The sequence below is a fragment of the Cherax quadricarinatus genome, chromosome 68, assembly GCF_038502225.1.
Source record: "Cherax quadricarinatus isolate ZL_2023a chromosome 68, ASM3850222v1, whole genome shotgun sequence".
In the NCBI taxonomy this organism is placed as follows: domain Eukaryota; kingdom Metazoa; phylum Arthropoda; class Malacostraca; order Decapoda; family Parastacidae; genus Cherax; species Cherax quadricarinatus.
The window spans coordinates 20,629,868-20,649,427 of NC_091359.1; the positions used below are offsets into that span (position 1 = coordinate 20,629,868).

The window sequence follows — 19,560 nt, forward strand, 5'->3', positions numbered from 1 at the left end:
ATGGAAATGGGCTGATATCTTACCCTTTGTAGATCTCTCTCTATCACAGCCTAGAGGTTCTTAATTAATGAGGCTCAAGTGTGGGGAATTTCCTGGCCAGTCAATGAAGAAGAGTGCATCAGAGTCTCGATGCCAATGAGCAAAACCAAAATATTGTAACAGTAATAAAAATCAGTATACCATGATTCATACAATTCACAACTAATCTACAATTTGGAGAGGAAACTTTACATGTTTTTGGTTCATCATGGATGATTGTCAAGTCACATAGTTTTTATGGCCTCTCAGCTGTGTCGTCTAGAATTAGTAAAATTTAGTTTTGCAGTATTACTTACATTTTGTAGGTTTCTAATTAAAGGTGAGCTCCCAAATTTGAAGGTCCTATAAAGTTGTATGCTTGGATGGGATACTAATGAAGTTTGCAGTAATATTGATTTTGAGTAGTGGTGGGTGTTTCAGGCGGTGAAGGTTTTTAACCCTTTCAGTGTCCATGCTGTCCTTCGGCTCTGGAGCCGATGTCCATGCCGTAGTACTATGCTATGAGCTCAGCTTGCTCAAATAAGCTGTGAGCAGTAAATTTGGGCCTAAATATGAGAGAATGGGTCTTTGCAGTAAGTGTGCACCAAATAAAAAAATCCTGCAGCAGGCAGTGCGTAATGAGAAAAAACTGCAACCATGTTTTAACTTTAAAACAGCGACTTTGTGGTGTATTTTCATATAGTTTTTATGGTTGTATTCTCTGTTTCTTGATGTCATTTGATAGAACATATATTACAGAAATAGAGATTATTTTGATTGGTTTCAGGACTGAAAATAGCTTGAAATTGAGCTCAAAGTAGCAGATATGTTCGATTTTTGCACGTATTCAAAAGTAAACAAATCACATCACTCATCCAATATGCATACAACAGGTCACTCTAATATGCATTCACGAATGCACTGACACTATTTATACAATTATTTCATTAATTCATAACAATAAATCTTCTATTTTTTTGTGTGAATAAAAATTCAAAATGGAATTCATGTGTAAAGCCTGGGAACATAACTAATGAACAGAGGAAATGTTATTTTAGTGCCAGGAATGCCTACATTGTTTATTTTGGATTCTCTCTTGAAATTTGTATGAAATTCGCCAAATTACCAATTTCTGATTACTTTATTGGGTAGTTGAAATAGCTGATTGGACGGTTTCTTGTGCTCATTTGATAAAATGGAAGACATGCTGGTGAAATAGACAAGAATTTGGTCAACTGAAACAATGTAATTATCCTAAAATAGGACTCAAAGTGGGCAAAATTGCTGATGTACAAATATCGCTGACGTGGCAAAATTCACAAAAGCGTAATTTTGTCAGTTTTCCATCATATTTCATACTGTGTTTTATTACCTTCAGTAAAAGATTCTCTACCATTTCATAAAAAAAATAATTTTTTTTTATTAAAGTTCTTGGGCACTATGGACACTTTCCGATTGGGGATCTGAACACTCGAGGGGTTAAAAGGTGATGGTTTTTAAAGGGTGATGTGTTTTAAATGGCTATGGTTTTTAAAAGGTAATGGTTTTTAAAAGGTGATTTTTTTTTGGAAGGTGATGGTTTTTTTTAAATGGAGATGTTTTTATAAATGGTGGTGATCTTTTAATGGTGAATTGTCTTGGTGCACTGGTAGGCATAAGAGTGATGGTGGGTATTCTGGCAAGCAAATTTGATGATCATGTATCAAGGATAACTTGAGGTACATCTTAAAAAAATTGAGAATTAAGAAAATTCACTTGACAGAAAAGTTAGAAATAAAATTCCTGTACTTAGATAGCATATTCCCATTCTCTATATATTTTTGTAATCTCCACTTTGACAACAGGTCAAGCTTAGCAGTGAAAGTTACTACACTTACTGAATTTTACTCACCAAGTTGTGTTTGCAGGGGTTGAGACTCTGCTCCTGCCCGTGCCTCCTACTCTCGTGTAATCTTGAGTTCAGGATAAGTTGTGCTGTCAATAGTTTGAGGGTTAAGAGTTCTCCTTTGTGTTAAAAGTACAGTACTATACTGTATTCAGTTTCACTAAATAGTGAAAGTTTTCTTTTCAACCTGATATATTACTGTCACTAAGTCCTGTCTTTAATACTGTTATATAATAACAGTATATTACTAAATGTAAAAAAAAATATATACAGTGGACCCCCTGGATATTGGCTGGTGCAGAAATCGGCCAATTTGGAAATCAAGCACTTTTTTTGGCAAAATTTCCCCCCAGATTTCGGCCATCCACTCGGAAGTTGTTGGTATGAGAGACATCCACCCGCCGGCGACGAGCTTCCTCACGCTTATCACACTCAGTCTGTGCGTCTCTCTCATTGGGTTAGGAATACTCCGTGCATTCATCCATTGGTTTTGGTGCTTGTTGATTGGTTGCAACTGTGAAATAAGCCACCATGGGGCCAAAGAAAGTTCAGAGTGCCAGCCCTTTGGTAAAGGTGAGAAACATGTTAGAATTCAAGAAAGAAGTTATTGCAAAATATGAAAGTGGCATATGTGGGGTGGAGCTGGCCAGGATGTATGGGAAATCTACATCAACAATCAGTTCTATCCTGTTGAAGAAAGCAGAAATTAAGGAAGCTGATGTTGCGAAAGGTGTAAATATGCTAATGAAGCATAGGTCTCAAACAATCGAGGATGTGGAGAAGTTCTTGTTGGTGTGGGTCAACGAGAAACAATTAGTGGGAGATAGTGTTTCGGAGGGGATAATTTGCGAGAAAGCAAGGCAGCTGCATACAGATCTCGTAAAGAAAATGCCGGGAACGAGTGCTGCTGTTAGTGAATTTAAGGCCGGCAAAGGCTGGTTCGATAGAAGCAAGAGGCGTAGTGGCATACACAGTGTTGTAGGGCATGGCGAGGCTGCAAGTTCTGACAAATGTGTGGCCGAAGCATTTGTTGATGAATTCAAGGGGTACGTAGGGGCTGAAGGATTCCTCCCCCTAACAAGTGTTCAGTTGTGATGAAACAGGCCTCTTTTGGAAGAAAATGCCAAAGAGGACCTACATCACTCAGGAGGAAAAGGCACTGCCAGGACACAAGCCTATGAAGAATAGGCTAACTCTTTTGTTTTGTGGTAATGCTAGTGGGGATTTCAAAGTGAAGCCTTGACTCGTGTATCACTGAAAATCCCTAAGTGTTCAAGAAAAACAATGTCATGAAGAGTAAATTGTGTGTGATGTGGAGGACTAACAATAATGCATGGGTCATGAGGCTAATTTTCATTGAGTGGGTCAAAGAAGTGTTTGCCATGAGTGTGAAGAAATACCTACTGGAAAACAAATTGTCACTTAAGTGCCTGCCTCCTGGTAGTGGACAGTGTTCCTGCTCATCCTCCAGACTTGGAAGACCTATTGTTTGAGGAGTAAATTCATCACAGTGAAGTTCTTGCCCCCTAATACCACATCTCTCATCCAGCCCGTGGACCAGCAGATCATTTCAAACTTCAAAAAACTGTACACCAGAGCAATGTTTTGAAGGTGTTTTGAAGTGACCTCAGACACTGAATTGACCCTAAGAGAGTCTTGGAGGAATCACTTCAATATTCTCTATTGCATAAGCCTTATAGATAAGGCTTGGCAGAGAGTGACTTCCAGGACTTTGAACTCTGACTGAAGAAAATTGTGGCCAGAATGTGGCCTCAAGAAGGATTTTGAAAGGTTTGAGGCTGACCCTGACGATCCTTACGCCTATTGTGGAATCTGTTGTGTCTTTGGGGAAGTCCATGGGGCTGGATGTGAGTGGCCAGGATGTGGAAGAGTTGGTGGAGGACTACAGGGAAGAGCTAACCACTGAAGAGCTGCAACAACTTCAACAGGAACAGCAACAGACTGTAGCTGAGGATATTGCTTCGGAGGAGGAAGAGAGGGGGGAGAATGTGCCTTCTTCAGTGATCAAGGACATTTGTGCAAAGTGGAGTGAGGTGCAAAGTTTCGTGGAGAATTATCACCCTGACAAAACTGTTGCAAGCTGTGTCAGCAACATGTTCAATGACAATGTCTTGTTCCATTTTAAGCAAATTTTACAGAGACGCCAGAAGCAGGCCTCTCTGGACAGATTTTTTGTGCGACAGGGGTGTAGTGACTCTCAAGCTGGTCTTAGTGCCAGTAAAAAATAGAGAAAGAAGGGGATTTCCCTTTCAAACATTAAGCTCCCCTCCCTCTCCTCTCCTCGCTTTCTTTCATATGCCAACAAGAGTCTTCAATAAAGGTATGTAATGTTCATTTATTATTAAAATTACTGCTTTATATTTCTTTCTCATTGTTTTCTGTATGTAAAACTATAGGTATTCTTTAAAAAATGTATTTTTTGTTAATTTTTTGAGTGTCTGGAACGCATTAATTGGATTCACATTATTTCTTACGGGAAATATTACTTCGGTTTTTGGCCATATCGGATTTAAGCCAGCCTTGTGGAATGGATTACTGCCGATAACTGGGGGTCCACTGTATTTTATAGTTTTTCTTTTTTGGGTCACTCTACCTCGATGGGAAACGGCTGATGTGTTAAAAATAAAAATAAAAAGATGTAATGTGTTCTCTCTTAAATTAGTACCACAGTGTTTTATATTTACATCTGCAAGGTTCACACCACTGTTGTTGATTCTTTCTTCTTTCAACACACCAGCCATATCCCACCGAGGTGTGGTGGCCCAAAAGGAAAAACCAAAGTTTCTCCTTTTACATTTAGTAACATATACAGGAAAAGGGGTTACTAGTCCCTTGCTCCTGGCATTGTAGTCGCCTCTTACTACACGCACGGCTTACGGAGGAAGAATTCTGTTCCACTTTCCCATGGAGACTGCTGTAGATGTAAGGACTATAAAGGTAAAGGGGCAAACAGCATAAGTGTGTGATGATTACTTTTTGCTTTTGAATTGTATAGTAAATAAAAGTATTGGGTTATACAGTATTTTATTCTAAATGTGGGAGTGAGTCTTTGATCAAATATTTTTACAGTGCATGCAGTATCTCTTTGAACTCTATAAATAATATATGTAGAAGAAATCACAGTAAAAGGTGTGATTGCAAATATCAAAAATACCACAATAAAAGCAGGAAATAAAATCTGAGCACTTTCATGTGCTTACACACACACGCATGCACACCTTCCAAGATGTGTGTGTAAGCACATGAAAGCACTCAGGTTTTATTTCCTATTTTCACTGGTAGTTTTTCATAAATATAGATATGCTAAATTAAAAGATAATGATTGCACAAGATGTTGTAAGGTTAGAATTTTCAATTATTAATTGGATGTCTTCCATCCTATCTTGCTTAATATTTAATGTTTCTCTTTGTTGTGGTTATGATAAGTTGTTTTTATGTTTTCAGTTTTCTTTTATTTAGTGATATGCCTATAAATCTGAATTTTGTAATCTAAAGACTTCTGTGAACTTTATTTTTTACAATTACATATTAATGGATGAAAGCACCATTCATTCCTGGTGTCAGATGTAGCACTATTCTTGTCAAAGATTTGTTACTGAAGTTAAGAATCCAATAAATATAATGTCATTTTTCCCATGGCCAATGTTGTGCAGATACATTTTAAAATGTTTTTCCAAATTTTGACATGAACAGAAGAATGAGTGGATGACAACGACGTGTAACCACGCCCTGTATGCCATTGTGGATGTGTTTACCCAGTATTTTGAAGTGTTAAGTCCTATGCTCTTGGAAGACCTGTACACGCAACTCCGCTGGTGTGTTCAGCAGGGTGAGTAGCAAGTCTCTTGTTGTGTTCTGCTTCACTTTATGGGCTATAATCTCTCTTGAATAGTAATTTTTTTTTTCCAAGTCGGCCATCTCCCACCTAGGCAGGGTGACCCAAAAAAGAAAGAAGAGATCCCCAAAACGAAAATACTTTCATTACCATTTAACACTTTCACCTAACTCGTACATAATTACTGTTTTTGCAGAGGTGCCCAGATACAACAGTTTAGAAGCATATATAAAGATACAGTATAAAAAGTGACCTGAAATAATACAAACTCCCTATAGAATATAATATCAGGGCCCCAGTTATATATATACACCATCCTATTACACACCCCTCCAAACTGCCAATATCCCAAACCCCTCCTTTAAAGTGTAGGCATTGTACTTCCCATTTACAGAACACAAGTCTGGCTACATAAAAATAACCAGTTTCCCTGAATCCCTTTACTAAATATTACCCTGCTCACACTCCAACAGCTCATCAGGTCCCAAAAACCATTCATCTCCATTCACTCCTATCTAACACGCTCATGCACGCTTGCTGGAAGTCCAAGCCCCTCGCCCACAAAACCTTCTTTACCCCGTTCTTCCATCCTTTTCGAGGACGACCCCTACCCACCTTCCTTCCCCTACACATTTATATGCTCTCCATGTCATTCTACTTTGATCCATTCTCTCTAAATGACCAAACCACCTCAACAACCCCTCTTCAGCCCTCTGACTAATACTACTTTTATTAACTCCACACCTCCTAATTTCCACACTTCAAATTCTCTGCATAATATTTACAACACACATTGCCCTTAGACAGGACATCTCCACTGCCTCTAACGGCTTCCTCGCTGCAGCATTTACAACCCAAGCTTCACACCCATATAAGAGTGTTAGCACCACTGTACTTTCATACATTCCCATCTTTGCCTCCATTGATATAATTTTTTGTCTCCACATATACCTCAATGCACCACTCACCTTTTTTCCCCTCATCAATTCTATGGTTAACCTCATCCTTCATAAACCCATCCGCTGACACATTAACTCCTAAATATCTAAAAACATTCACTTCTTCCATACTCCTCCTCTCCAATGTGATATCCAATTTTTCTTTATCTGAATCATTTGATACTCTCATCACCTTACTCTTATCTATGTTCACTTTCAGCTTTGAAAGGTATTTAACCCTTAAACTGTCCAAACGTAGATATACGTTTGCTCACGTAGCGCTCTGAATGTAGATCTACATTTTTTTTACATTCTTTCTTACGGGGAAAATCAAGGTTGGAGCACTACGCGTGCAAACGTAGATCTATGTTTGGACAGTTTAAGGGTTAAATCATATCTTCTATGTACTATCTGCATTCCTGTTTACCAAATGCAAATTAGAGTAAGAATGTTATTATTGTATCCCTGAAGATGCTTACCTGTTCCAACCTCTTTTAAATGGACAAAGGTTTATATTCCATTCAATATAAGTAGCTCTAAAACATTAAAATTGAAGAGACAGTACATTGAAGTGAGCCTCTTATTTCATTCGGTATAAGCTCTTAAATATCATGTGATGATAAAAAGTACATTAAAGTGAATTACAATACTCTCTTTCCTTAACAGATAATGAACAGCTTGCTCGCTCAGGTACCAACTGTCTAGAAAACCTTGTGATTTCCAATGGACCAAAACTAAGCCCTACCACATGGGGTAAAACCTGCCAGTGCCTCTTGGATATCTTTCATTCCACATTACCTCATGCTCTTCTCTCATGGAAACCACCTGAGCCAAGCTCTGGCCACCAGGTACGTCCATTTTAGTGAGCTTCAAACTGGCTATATTAACCCTTTGAGGGTCGACAGGCCCTCTCCGAAACTCGTTCTCAGGGTCGGCCAAATTTAAAAAAAAAAAAAATTATTTTCTCTTATGAAAAGATAGAGAATCTTTTCCCGATCATAACGACACCAAAAGTTTGAAAATTGATAGAAAACTTACGGAATTGTGCTCTCGCAAAGTTAGCGGTCTCGGCGATGTTTACGCATCGGCGATTTTGCCCACTTTGAGCCCCATTTTCTGCCAATTTCACTGTACTAGTCGACAAAATACATGAATATTTCGCTAGAACTCCATTTTTTCTATCGAATGGGTGCAAGAAACCACCCATTTATAAATTCAACTATCCAGTACAGTGGTCAGAATTTAGCAATTTTGCCAATTTCACACAAATTTCAAAAGATGCCAATTTCGGAATAGGGTCCAGAATAAACAAGAAAGACATTCCTGGCACTAAAATGACATTTCCTCTAGTCATTAGTCACGTCTCAAGGCCCCTCTTATATTCTTTTGCTTTCCACTTTGAATTTTTATTCTCACAAAAAATATAAGATTTACTGTTATGCAGACTACTGCATTAGTGTAAAAAATGGTATAAATATTATTGGTGCACTTGTGAAAGAATATTAGACTCACCAGTTGACGTGTATTGCACGCTTGGCACGATTTGTTTACTTTTGAAGTTTGGTAAAAATCGAACATTTCTGCTACTTTGAGCTCAATTTCAAAGCACCTTTCATTGTAAAACCAGTCAAAATCATCTCAGTTTCAGTAATATGTCTTCCATTCTATAAAATGAGACCAAGAAAACTAGAATACAACAATAAATACCATACGAAAATACACTGCAAAGTCGCTGATTTATTAAAAAAAAATGGTCAAAGTTTTTTTTTTCTCATTATGCACTGTGTGCTGCAGGATTTTTTTTAGACTGTGCACACTGACCACATAGACCCATTCTTTCATATAAAGGCCTACCAGCTTTCTCCCACTAGATTTGAGGCCGCTAGAATTTATGAGTACTAGTACGTCAAAAACCCCTACGCGTAAGACGTACTAGTACGACGAAAACCCTCAAAGGGTTAAGGAATGGCTCAGAAAAATTGCCATTTTTGTTTGAAGATAGGCTTAAGTCTGCCCAAAACATCTGCATAACAATGGGCTTTTTGCATGCATACCTAAATGTCACCCATCTGTTTACAAACATTGTATCATGCTGAAATAAAGATTATGATTATGATATTAAATATGGAAGGAGAGTACAAAGGAAATAGAGTGGAGGCATTTTTTAAATTTTTTATTTTTTAGTATTGATTCACAATTTTTGTAAGTATTGTACAGTGGTGGTTTGGAAATGTCTAAAATCAGTTGCCCGAAATGTGATCAATCCATACATCATTAGTCCTATTCTATGCTACTTATAGTCTTCCTAAAAGAATATTGCAGTCACAATAAGAGTCAGATGTCATTCTTTGTTTAAGCTTTCCACTTGAGGCATGTGTACCTCTTGTATTACCTGCATGCTCAGATCTCTCTTATAATGATTTGTTTAATGTTTGGTTCTTAGGTAATACTGGAGAGCCCTGCATGTACAGCACCTCTTTTGGGTGTTTTGTGTTTTTTTGGCTTTCAATTTAACCCTTTCAGGGTTTTGGCCGTACTAGTACGGCTTACGCTCCAGGGTTTTTGACGTACTAGTACGCCTAAATTCTAGCGCCCTCAAATCTAGTGAGAGAAAGCTGGTAGGCCTACATATGAAAGAATGGGTCTATGTGGTCAGTGTGCGCAGTATAAAAAAAATCCTGCACCACACAGTGCGTAATGAGAAAAAAAAAACTTTGTGTTTTTGGATTAAAACAGCGACTTTGCACTGTATTTTCGTATGATATTTATTGTTGTATTCTAGTTTTCCTGGTCTCATTTTATAGAATGGAAGACATATTACAGAAATTGAGATGATTTTGACTGGTTTTACAAAGAAAAGTACCTTGAAATTGAGCTTAAAGTAGCAGAAATGTTCGATTTTTACCAAAGTTCAAAAGTAAACAAATCATGATATGCGTCCAATACACGTCAACTGATGAGTCTAATATTCTTTCACAAGTGTGCTGATATTATTTATACCATTTCTACACCAATGCAGTAGTCTGCATAACAGTAAATCTTTATTTTTTTGTGAGAATGAAAATTCAAAGTGGACAGCAAAAGAATGTAAGAGGGGCAATGGGACGTGGCTAATGAACAGAAGAAATGCTATTTTAGTGCCAGGAATGTCTTTCTTTTTTATTCTGGACCCTATTCGGAAATTGGCATCTTTTGAAATTTGTGTGAAATTGGCAAAATTGCTAAATTCTGACCACTGTATTGGATAGTTGAAATTGGTAAATGGGTGGTTTCTTGTACTCATTTGATAGAAAAAAATGGAGTTCTAGCGAAATAGTTATGAATATTTGTCAACAAGTACACTGGAATTGGCCAAAAATAGGGCTCAAAGTGGGCAAAATCGCAGATGCATAAACATCGTCGAGACTGCTAACTTCATGAGAGCATAATTCCGTAAGTTTTCCATCAAATTTCATACTTTTGGTGTCACTATGATTGGGAAAAGATTCTCTATCTTTTCATATTTTTTTTTTTTTTTTTTTTTTTTTTTTTTTAAATTTGGCCGACCCTGAGAACAAGTCTCTGGGAGGGCCTTTTGACCCTGAAAGGGTTAACTGTTGTTTTACCTCCTGGCAGGTGCAACATCATGAATAGTGGCTCAGCTTGAAGTCACCAAATAGAAGGTGCTGTATATGTGGAGCTCTCCTGTACATTTTCTAAGTGAGGAACTATTGTAAACATAATGGCCTCTTCCCTTTCAGGTCAGCAGTAGATCAGTGAATGGCGACTCTCGGGCATTTACAGGGCTACTAATCCGCTGTGTTGTTCAGTTGGAACTCATCCAGTGCATTGACAACATTGTATTTTTCCCTGCTACTAGTAAAAAGGAGGATCAAGAAAATTTAGCAATGGCACAGGTAAGGTATAGTTTTCCTTTCTTTATATTTACTCTCTTAACTATAATTGTGACATACCACTAAGTTTCTCACTCACTACAGAAAAGTTTTTTTGGTGTCATACATTACAGTAAATTGGTTAGATGTATGTGATAAATAGTTTAAAACCGGCAAGTTGAAGATAGACATACTTATGCATGCAACATATGGGAATCTTTATTGAAGAAATGTTTTGCCACACAGTGGCTTCATCAGTCCAGTACAAATCAGAAGGGTGTAAGGAGAGGATGAGTTTGAGGTAATCAGTCCCTCTGCCTAATGAAGCCACTGTGTGATGAAACTTTTCTTTGATAAAGATTCCCATATGTTGCATAAGTGTCTCTATCTTCAACCTGTCAGTTTTAAACCATTTATCACATCTGTCAGACGCTACAACGTCATGGGATCTTGATACAAAGAATTCTTCAACCTTGTCCAACCTTTGGACGAAGACCTACTTCGACTAGTGGATGGTACCACTATGACCCCGCCTCTTCCTGCTTCACCTCACCTCACTACAGTATATAAGTCACTTCTACGTTCCTATGCTGTACTTTCTACAAGATTGATGGACTGAACACATCGACTCCAGGCTGAAGGACTGATTACCTCAAACTACTCCTCTCCTTACACCCTTCTGATTTGTATTGGATTGATGAAGCCACTGTGTGGCGAAACATTTTCTCAATAAAGATTCCCATATGTTGCATAAGTGGTTATATGTAGTATATAATCATGAGACTTAAAGTTCTACAATATGTTGAGGTTTCTGAAGCCAATATTGAGTGAAAAAGATCCACGCATTCAGTGTTCTGTTAACAGCCCTAACACATACAAAGTTATTGGTAACTTAGAGTTGTGTTCCTGGACCAAGTTGCAAAAATATATCATTGATAACTTGGTTTTTAAAGAATTTATTTCAGATCCTTTGTTATCAAATTTGAATCTTACAATATTCATATGAATAAAAAAAAATGCAAATTATATTGTGATATAATCATTATTTTCTTTACTTAATGAGACATTGCACTGCAGCAGAGAATAATCCTTTGACTGTTTCGGTCGTATATATATGTCCTACGCGGTACCATGTTTGACGTATATATATTCATAAATTCTAGCGGCTTCAAATCAAGCAGGAGAAAGCTGGTAGACTCGCATGTGAGAGAATGGGTCTGTGTGGTCAGTGTGCACCATATAAAAGAAATCCTGAAGCACGCAGTGCTTATAGTATTTATGGTTGTATTCTCGTTTTCTTGGTCTCATTTGATAGAATGGAAAACATATTATAGAAATAGAGGTAATTTTGGTTGGTTTTACTATAAAAAGAACCTGGAAATGGAGCTCAAAGTAGGGGAAATGTTTGATTTTTGCTGATGTTCAAGAGTAAACAAATGATGTCATTGTCCAATAAATGTCCAACTAGCCATTCTAATATACAGTCATGAATGGGTTGACATTATTTGTACAATTATTACAATATTGCAGTAGTCTGCATAACAGTAAATCTTCTATTTTTTGTTTGAATAAAAATTCAAAATAGAAAGCAAGAGTAATATCAGAGGGGCATGGAGACGTGACTGATGAACAAAGAAAATGTTAATTTAGAGCCAGGAATGTCTGCATTGGTCATTCTGGGCCTTATTTTGAAATTGTCATATTTTTTAATTTTCGTGAAATTGGCCAAATTGAAAATCTCTGACCACGTTAGTGGGTAGTTGAAATCGGTAAATGCACAGTTTATTGTACTCAATCAATAGAAAAAATGGAGTTCTAAAGAAATAGCTGTGAGTTTGGTCAACTGGAACACTGGAATTAGCCAAAAATAGGGCTCAAAGTGGGCGAAATCGCTGATTTGTAAATATCGCCGAGGTCGCTAACTTCGCGAGAGCGTAATTCCGTCAGTTTTCCATCAAATTTCGTTTTTTGGTGTCATTACAATTGGGAAACGATTCTCTATCGTTGCATAAGAAAAAAAATATTTTTTTTTTAATTGCGACACCAGGAGACACCTCAGGATTGGGGGTTGCAACAGTCAAGGGGATGAGCATCACAATGGCCAAAGTCTGAGTTAGTAGAGAAATCGATTCCTTAATGTGTCATCTGTTTGTGGAAATATATAGATAGTGTCTTCAGTATCATTTATGTTAGGCTCAGAACCTCATAGCAAAGTATGGCAACTTAAGCTTCATTGCTTCAGTCTCCTCCATGCCTGTGTTTTTCTCTTATTATGTAATTTGGTGTTTATTCTTTTTTTGCTGTGTGATATCTCATGTATTTGTCAATCTCTCCATCATCTCTAACTACAGTTAGGTAACATATCTTTTTCATGCTCAGCAGATGGAGTCTTGCACCTCCAGCATTCCTGGTGTTGAATAACCCCATATGGATTGAGAGTAACACATGAATGATAAGATTCCTGTATCTACTTTAATATGAATGCTGATTATGCTACATATGGCAGCCACATTTTTGTCTTTTGTGTACTATACTATCAGCAGAGGGAATGGGAAAAATTCTAATTTATATCTGCATGCCTCTGGCAAGGCAGTGATAGTGTGAATAATGGTGAAAGTGTTTCTTTTTTGGATCACCCTCCCTCAGTGGGAGACAGCCAGGGTGTTAAAATAAATATACATAGTAGTAGCAACCACCCAGGGAGGTGCTACTGTCCTACCAAATGAGTGTGAGACAGAAACCTGTAATTTTTTTACATGATGGTAAGATTGGTGGTGTCTTATTTTTGTGTCTCATAAACATGTAAAATTTCAGGTACATCTTGCTACTTCTACTTACATTTAGGTCACACTACACATGCATGTACAGGCATATATATATATATACACCCTTTTGGGTTTTCTTTTATTTTTCTTACTAGTTCTTGTTTATTGCCACTTATCTCCATGAGGAAGTGGAACAGAATTGTTCCTCCGTAAGCCATGCTTATCGTAAGAGGCGGCTACAATGCCAGGAGCAAGGGGCTAGTAATCCCTTCTCCTTTATACATTACTAAATTTATAAAGAGAATCTTTTGTTTTTCTTTTTGGGCCACCCTGCCTTGGTGGGATATGGCCAGTGTGTTGAAAGAACAACTTCCAGTTTTGGTGAAATTTCTTAAAAGATTTAAAAAGTAGAGATTTGCAGTTTATACCTCTAATAAACAGTAATGAGAGTGTAGCCTTATTTTTCACTACCTTTGCTTTTAAAATATACCACTCCATACTGTACAAATTTTATATTATTTGGAACTTGAAAGTCATACACATTATTATTAATGACCAGTTATTTTATGTTTCCATTATTACTCAGGCTGGGGATGCAGCGATCCAAGTGACTCGTGAGCAGCGTGAGGACCAGGGCATGTATCGTCACTTAACTGCCAGCCAACTATTCATACTTTTAGATTGCCTTATGGCATCACATTCTTTTGCAAAAGCTTTCAACTCCAATCATGAACAAAGAAACCTTTTGTGGAAAGCAGGTAAGTGAATTGTCTTTAAATTGTAAAAAGTTCATACAGTGGAGAGTCTTGTTTGAGAGTAATGTATGGTGTGTTATTATACAGAGAATTGAAACAGAAGAAATTGGAAGATGGTAAAGGGTTAACGGGTATAAATCAGAGAGCAGAGGAGGGGTTTAGGCATTTAAAGAGGATGGAGAGGGACAGCATGTTAAATTGGTTGTATGGAACTGAGGTGGAAGTAAGGAGATGTAGCGTTTGTCCCAGAAGGCTCTGAATACTTGAGGCTTGAACATCCAGCAGGCTTGTGTGGACATGTTGGATGAGAATGAGTGGAGACAAGTAGTTTTAATGCTAGGTAGGATATTGGAGTGTTAGTTGAGTAACCTTTATTACCTGGACTTCAGTCCTGAGGATGGGAAGGGCAATGCCTGCACTCTGAAGGAGTGGGGATATGGCAGTAGGAGGGTCATTTAAATTGTAATGTCAGCACACCTCTGGCAAGGCAGAGAGTGAATGAGGGGTGAATGTGTTACCTTTTTTTTTGGGTCAGCCTACTTTGGTGGGAGATGGCTAGTTAGGTTATGAAAAAACAGATTGCACTAACAGACTTTTGTTTAGCTAGAGCCAGGATCCATGTCTCACCCCCCTCCTCCCTTCAAACATCATTAGGTATGTACAACTGGATAAGCACATCATGACTGATCAGTTCCCTGCAGGAAATACTGGTGCTCTACCTCACCTATATGTGGTTGCAGGGGTCAAGACTTAGCTCTTGGCTCTGCCTCTTGACTTGCCACATTCACTCTCTCCTAGCCTCGTGGACCCTGTTATATGGATTTTTAAAACTATGTATGGAGTCTGCCCCCACCACTTATTCATTGAGGTCATTTTACTTTTTGACCACCCTGAGACTGAAGGAATACTTCCTGACATCCCTGTAACTCATCTGTGCCTTTAGCTTCCAACTGTGCCCCTGAGTACCTGTTTCCTCTAAGAATTTTGTGTGTTATCACATGTCCCCTAATCCTTCAGTCCTCCAGGGTCATTAGATTCAATTACTTTTGCCTTTCCTCATAGCTCATACCCTTTAGCTCTGAAACTAGTCTCACTGCACACATCTGCACCTTCTCTAGTTTGCTGATATGCTTCCTTGGGTGTGGGTTCAATACTGTGCTGTGTACTCTAAGATAGACCTGACATATTTTGTATAAAGCTCCTGGAATGACTTAGTTGAGATTTCTGAAGGCCACTCTTAAATTTGCCAGGTAAGCATTGACTAAAGAGGTTATTCAGTTGATGTGAGACTCTGGTGGCATGGTAGGCAGTGGTGGGCACAGCTTACCAAAAAGTTAGCTTTGCTAACTGCAAATCTGCTAACTAAAAAATTAGCTCTGCTAATGCTAAACCGTTCAGGGTTAGCAGAAGGTGACCCTGAATGCTAATTGCTGACTTTTTTATATGAATTCAAATTCGGCTTAGTTTTTTTATCTTTTACTCTTAAACGACATGACCATCAGTGTCAAGTGCAAACTCCTACTATATACGGATGACAGTGCTTTGTTAGTGTCAGGTAAAGACCCACAAGATATAGCTAATGTAATAATGCTAGAACTGGAGTCCTGCAGCAAATGGTTAGCAGACAAGCTATTGTTACACCTCAGGAAAACGGAAGCCATACTCTTTGGCACGAAAAGTAAATGGAGAAGGGCAAATAATTTTAATGTCCAGTGTAATGAGGAACCCATCACTTCAGTTTCCTAAGTAAAATGTTTGACCCATGCATTTCAGGAGAATTGATAGGGAACAGTGTAGTAAAGAAAGCTAATGCCAGACTAAAGTTGCTCTACAGACAAGCACAGTGTCTTCCTACTGAGACACAGTGTCTTCCTACTGAGACACAGTGTCTTCCTACTGAGAGACAGTGTCTTCCTACTGAGACACAGTGTCTTCCTACCAAGACACTGTCTTCCTACTGAGACACACTATCTACCTAATGAGGCATAGTGTCTACCTACTGAGGCACAGTATCTACCTACTGAGGCACAGTATCTACCTACTGAGGCACAGTATTTACCTACTGAGGCACAGTATCTACCTACTGAGGCACAGTGTCTACCTACTGAGGCAGAGTGTCTGCCTACTGGGCACAATGTTTTACCTACTGAGGCACAGTATCTACCTACTGAGGCTCACAGGACACTGTCTAGCCCTCATACAATGTCATACAGACTACACTTGCTCTTCATGGTACTCTTTGGTGTGACTTTGTAAATGGTCCAAGTCGGACCGAAACGTCGTCGTAAGCTCCTCTCTTCTATGTGCGGGTTATTTGTGTATTGTGTAAAACTGAAAGCTATGCTACATATCACCCAGAACAAAATGGTAAGATTCATCCTGGACCTAGTCCAAGAGAGTACGTAGGCCAGGATGAATTGCAACAATTGGATATGCTGAATGTTGAAGACAGTAAAACAACTGAAGTTAAAGCAAGTTTATAAAATTGCTCTTAAACAGTGTCCAGAATATCTTGCTGCCAATTTTGTCAAGGTTGAGAACCAAAGCAATCATAGTACTAGGGGGAGAGAGCACAACTTTGTAGTACCCACAGTCAGTGGTCAGGCTTCAAACACCTTTTATTGTACAGCAATAAAGACATGGAAAAGACTGCCTGCACATGTCAAAGCCAGTCATAGCATGAAGCAATTCAAGAAGATCGAAAAGATACCTAATGAATGTAGGGACAGAAAGGGAGAACGATTTTTTAATTTTTTTTAGCTAACACGTGTAAATGTAAATAACTCATTTTACCTTATTCCTAGTATATATCCTTTATAGTATAATAATAAGATATTATCTCCTTTATAGTACAGTGGTACCTTGACTTACGAGTTTAATTCGTTTCATGACCAAGCTCGTAACTCAATTTGCTCGTATATCAAATCAATTTTCCTCATCGAAATTGACTGAAATGCCATTAATCTGTTCCATTCCCCAAAAAAGCACCCCAAATTTTTGTTGCACAGGTTAAGATGAGTGTCACTCCACTGCTGATAGTGCAGCAGTGGAGTGACATTTGATGATCGTGCACCTCCTTGGCTCTATTTTTCACTGTTACACATAAACAAGTCTGTCTGTCTGTTTCTATCTTTCTGTTTGTCTGTCTAGATCTGTCTGTGTTTATCTCTGTCTCTGTTTATCTGTCTTTCTGTCTTCCTGAGTCTCTCTCTATCTCTCTCTCTATTTCTCTCTATCTCTCTCTCTATCTCTCTCTCTATCTCTCTATCTCTCTCTCTATCTCTCTCTCTATCTCTCTCTCTATCTCTCTATCTATCTCTCTCTCTATCTCTCTATCTCTCTATCTCTCTCTCTATCTCTCTCTCTATCTCTCTCTCATATCTCTCTCTCTCTCTCTCTCTCTCTCTCTCTCTCTCTCTCTCTCTCTCTCTCTCTCTCTCTCTCTCTCTCTCTCTCTCTATCTCTCTCTATATCTCTCTCTCTCTATCTCTCTCTCTATCTCTCTATCTCTCTCTCTATCTCTCTCTCTATCTCTCTCTCTATCTCTCTCTCTATCTCTCTCTCTATCTCTCTCTCATTCTCTCTCTCTCTCTCTCTCTCTCTCTCTCTCTCTCTCTCTCTCTCTATCTCTCTCTATCTCTATCTCTCTCTCTCTCTCTCTCTCTCTCTCTCTCTCTCTCTCTATCTCTCTCTCTCTATCTCTATCTCTCTATCTCTCTCTCTCTCTCTCTCTCTCTCTCTCTCTCTCTCTCTCTCTCTCTCTCTCTCTCTCTCTCTCTCTCTCTCTCTCTCTCTTTTTACACATGGTTTGACAAGGTTAAGGATCCCTAGCTTTATTGACAAGCTATTTACAGGTTAAGGATTCCCTAACTTTGTGCAAGCTAAGAGCTATTACCTACATCAGCTCATTTGAAAGCATTTTTATTGTTATGAGACCTACAAGTAGGGGAACAAGATGAATTGGAGCCATCTGTGGGCCAGCATTTTCATTTGATCAACTGACTTTATCTCGTTGACATCATTATGCTGTACGAATGTGTTCCATACTCGAGTCATCCTGGGTATATAGGATCTCAGATGGAGTGAAGTTCTGGAGAAGGGTACAGCCAGAGTGAAGTTGCTGCTTTCTGCCCGTCTTGTGGCATAAAAGCTTGTTTCACGCTGTCCTCGAAGTGGATCCAAGTGTGTTATTTTGACAATATTGGCCTTGTACATAACAGTAAGGCCACCCACATCCCTCCTATGTTGAAGGCTCTGCTGAAGTGACAGATCTATCTATCTATATATATATATATATCAACAAGTCGGATCGGCGTCTCCCACCGAGGCAGGGTGACCCAAAAAAGAAAGAAAATCCCCAAAAAGAAAATACTTTCATCATCATTCAACACTTTTCACCACACTCACACATTATCACTGTTTTTGCAGAGGTGCTCAGAATACAACAGTCCTAGAAGCATACACATATAAAGATACACAACATACCCCTCCAAACTGCCAATATCCCAAAACCCCCTCCTTTAAAGTGCAGGGCATTGTACTTCCCATTTCCAGGACTCAAGTCCGACTATATGAAAATAACCGGTTTTCCCTGAATCCCTTCACTAAATATTACCCCTGCTCACACTCCAACAGATCGTCAGGTCCCAAGTACCATTCGTCCTCCATTCACTCCTATCTAACACGCTCACGCACGCTTGCTGGAAGTCCAAGCCCCTTCGCCCACAAAAACCTCCTTTACCCCCTCTCTCCCAACCCTTTCGAGGGACGACCCCTACCCCGCGCCTTCCTCCCCCTATAGATTTATATGCTTTCCATGTCATTCTACTTTGATCCATTCTCTCTAAATGACCAAACCACCTCAACAACCCCTCTTCTGCCCTCTGACTAATACTTTTATTAACTCCACACCTTCTCCTAATTTCCACACTCCGAATTTTCTGCATAATATTTACACCACACATTGCCCTTAAAACAGGACATCTCCACTGCCTCCAACCGTCTCCTCGCTGCTGCATTTACCACCCAAGCTTCACACCCATATAAGAGTGTTGGTACTACTATACTTTTATACATTCCCTTCTTTGCCTCCATAGATAACGTTTTTTATGACTCCACATATACCTCAATGCACCACTCACCTTTTTTTCCCTCATCAATTCTATGATTAACCTCATCCTTCATAAATCCATCCCGCCGACACGTCAACTCCAAGGTATCTGAAAAACATTCACTTCTTCCATACTCCTCCTCCCCCAATTTGATATCCAATTTTTTCTTTATCTAAATCATTTTGACACCCTCATCACCTTACTCCTTTTCTATGTTCACTTTCAGCTTTCTACCTTTACACACATTCCCAAACTCATCCACTAACCTTTGCAATTTTTTTCTTTAGAATCTCCCATAAGCACAGTATCATCAGCAAAAAGTAACTGTGTCAATTCCCATTTTGAATTTGATTTCCCCAA

At 38.7% G+C, this 19,560-nt stretch overlaps 1 protein-coding gene across 5 annotated transcripts in view; it reads left to right on the forward strand.

Moving 5' to 3' along the window:
- Positions 1–19,560, forward strand: part of Sec71 (ADP ribosylation factor guanine nucleotide exchange factor Sec71) — a 291,696-nt gene that overhangs the window by 256,801 nt on the left and 15,335 nt on the right. For all 5 annotated transcript variants that reach the window (XM_053789547.2, XM_053789544.2, XM_053789546.2 and 2 more), the window contains 4 exons: positions 5,618–5,753; positions 7,364–7,545; positions 10,438–10,593; positions 13,921–14,092. In XM_053789547.2, coding sequence (XP_053645522.1) covers positions 5,618–5,753; positions 7,364–7,545; positions 10,438–10,593; positions 13,921–14,092 — 646 coding nt within the window. The remainder of the gene's footprint in view (positions 1–5,617; positions 5,754–7,363; positions 7,546–10,437; positions 10,594–13,920; positions 14,093–19,560) is intronic.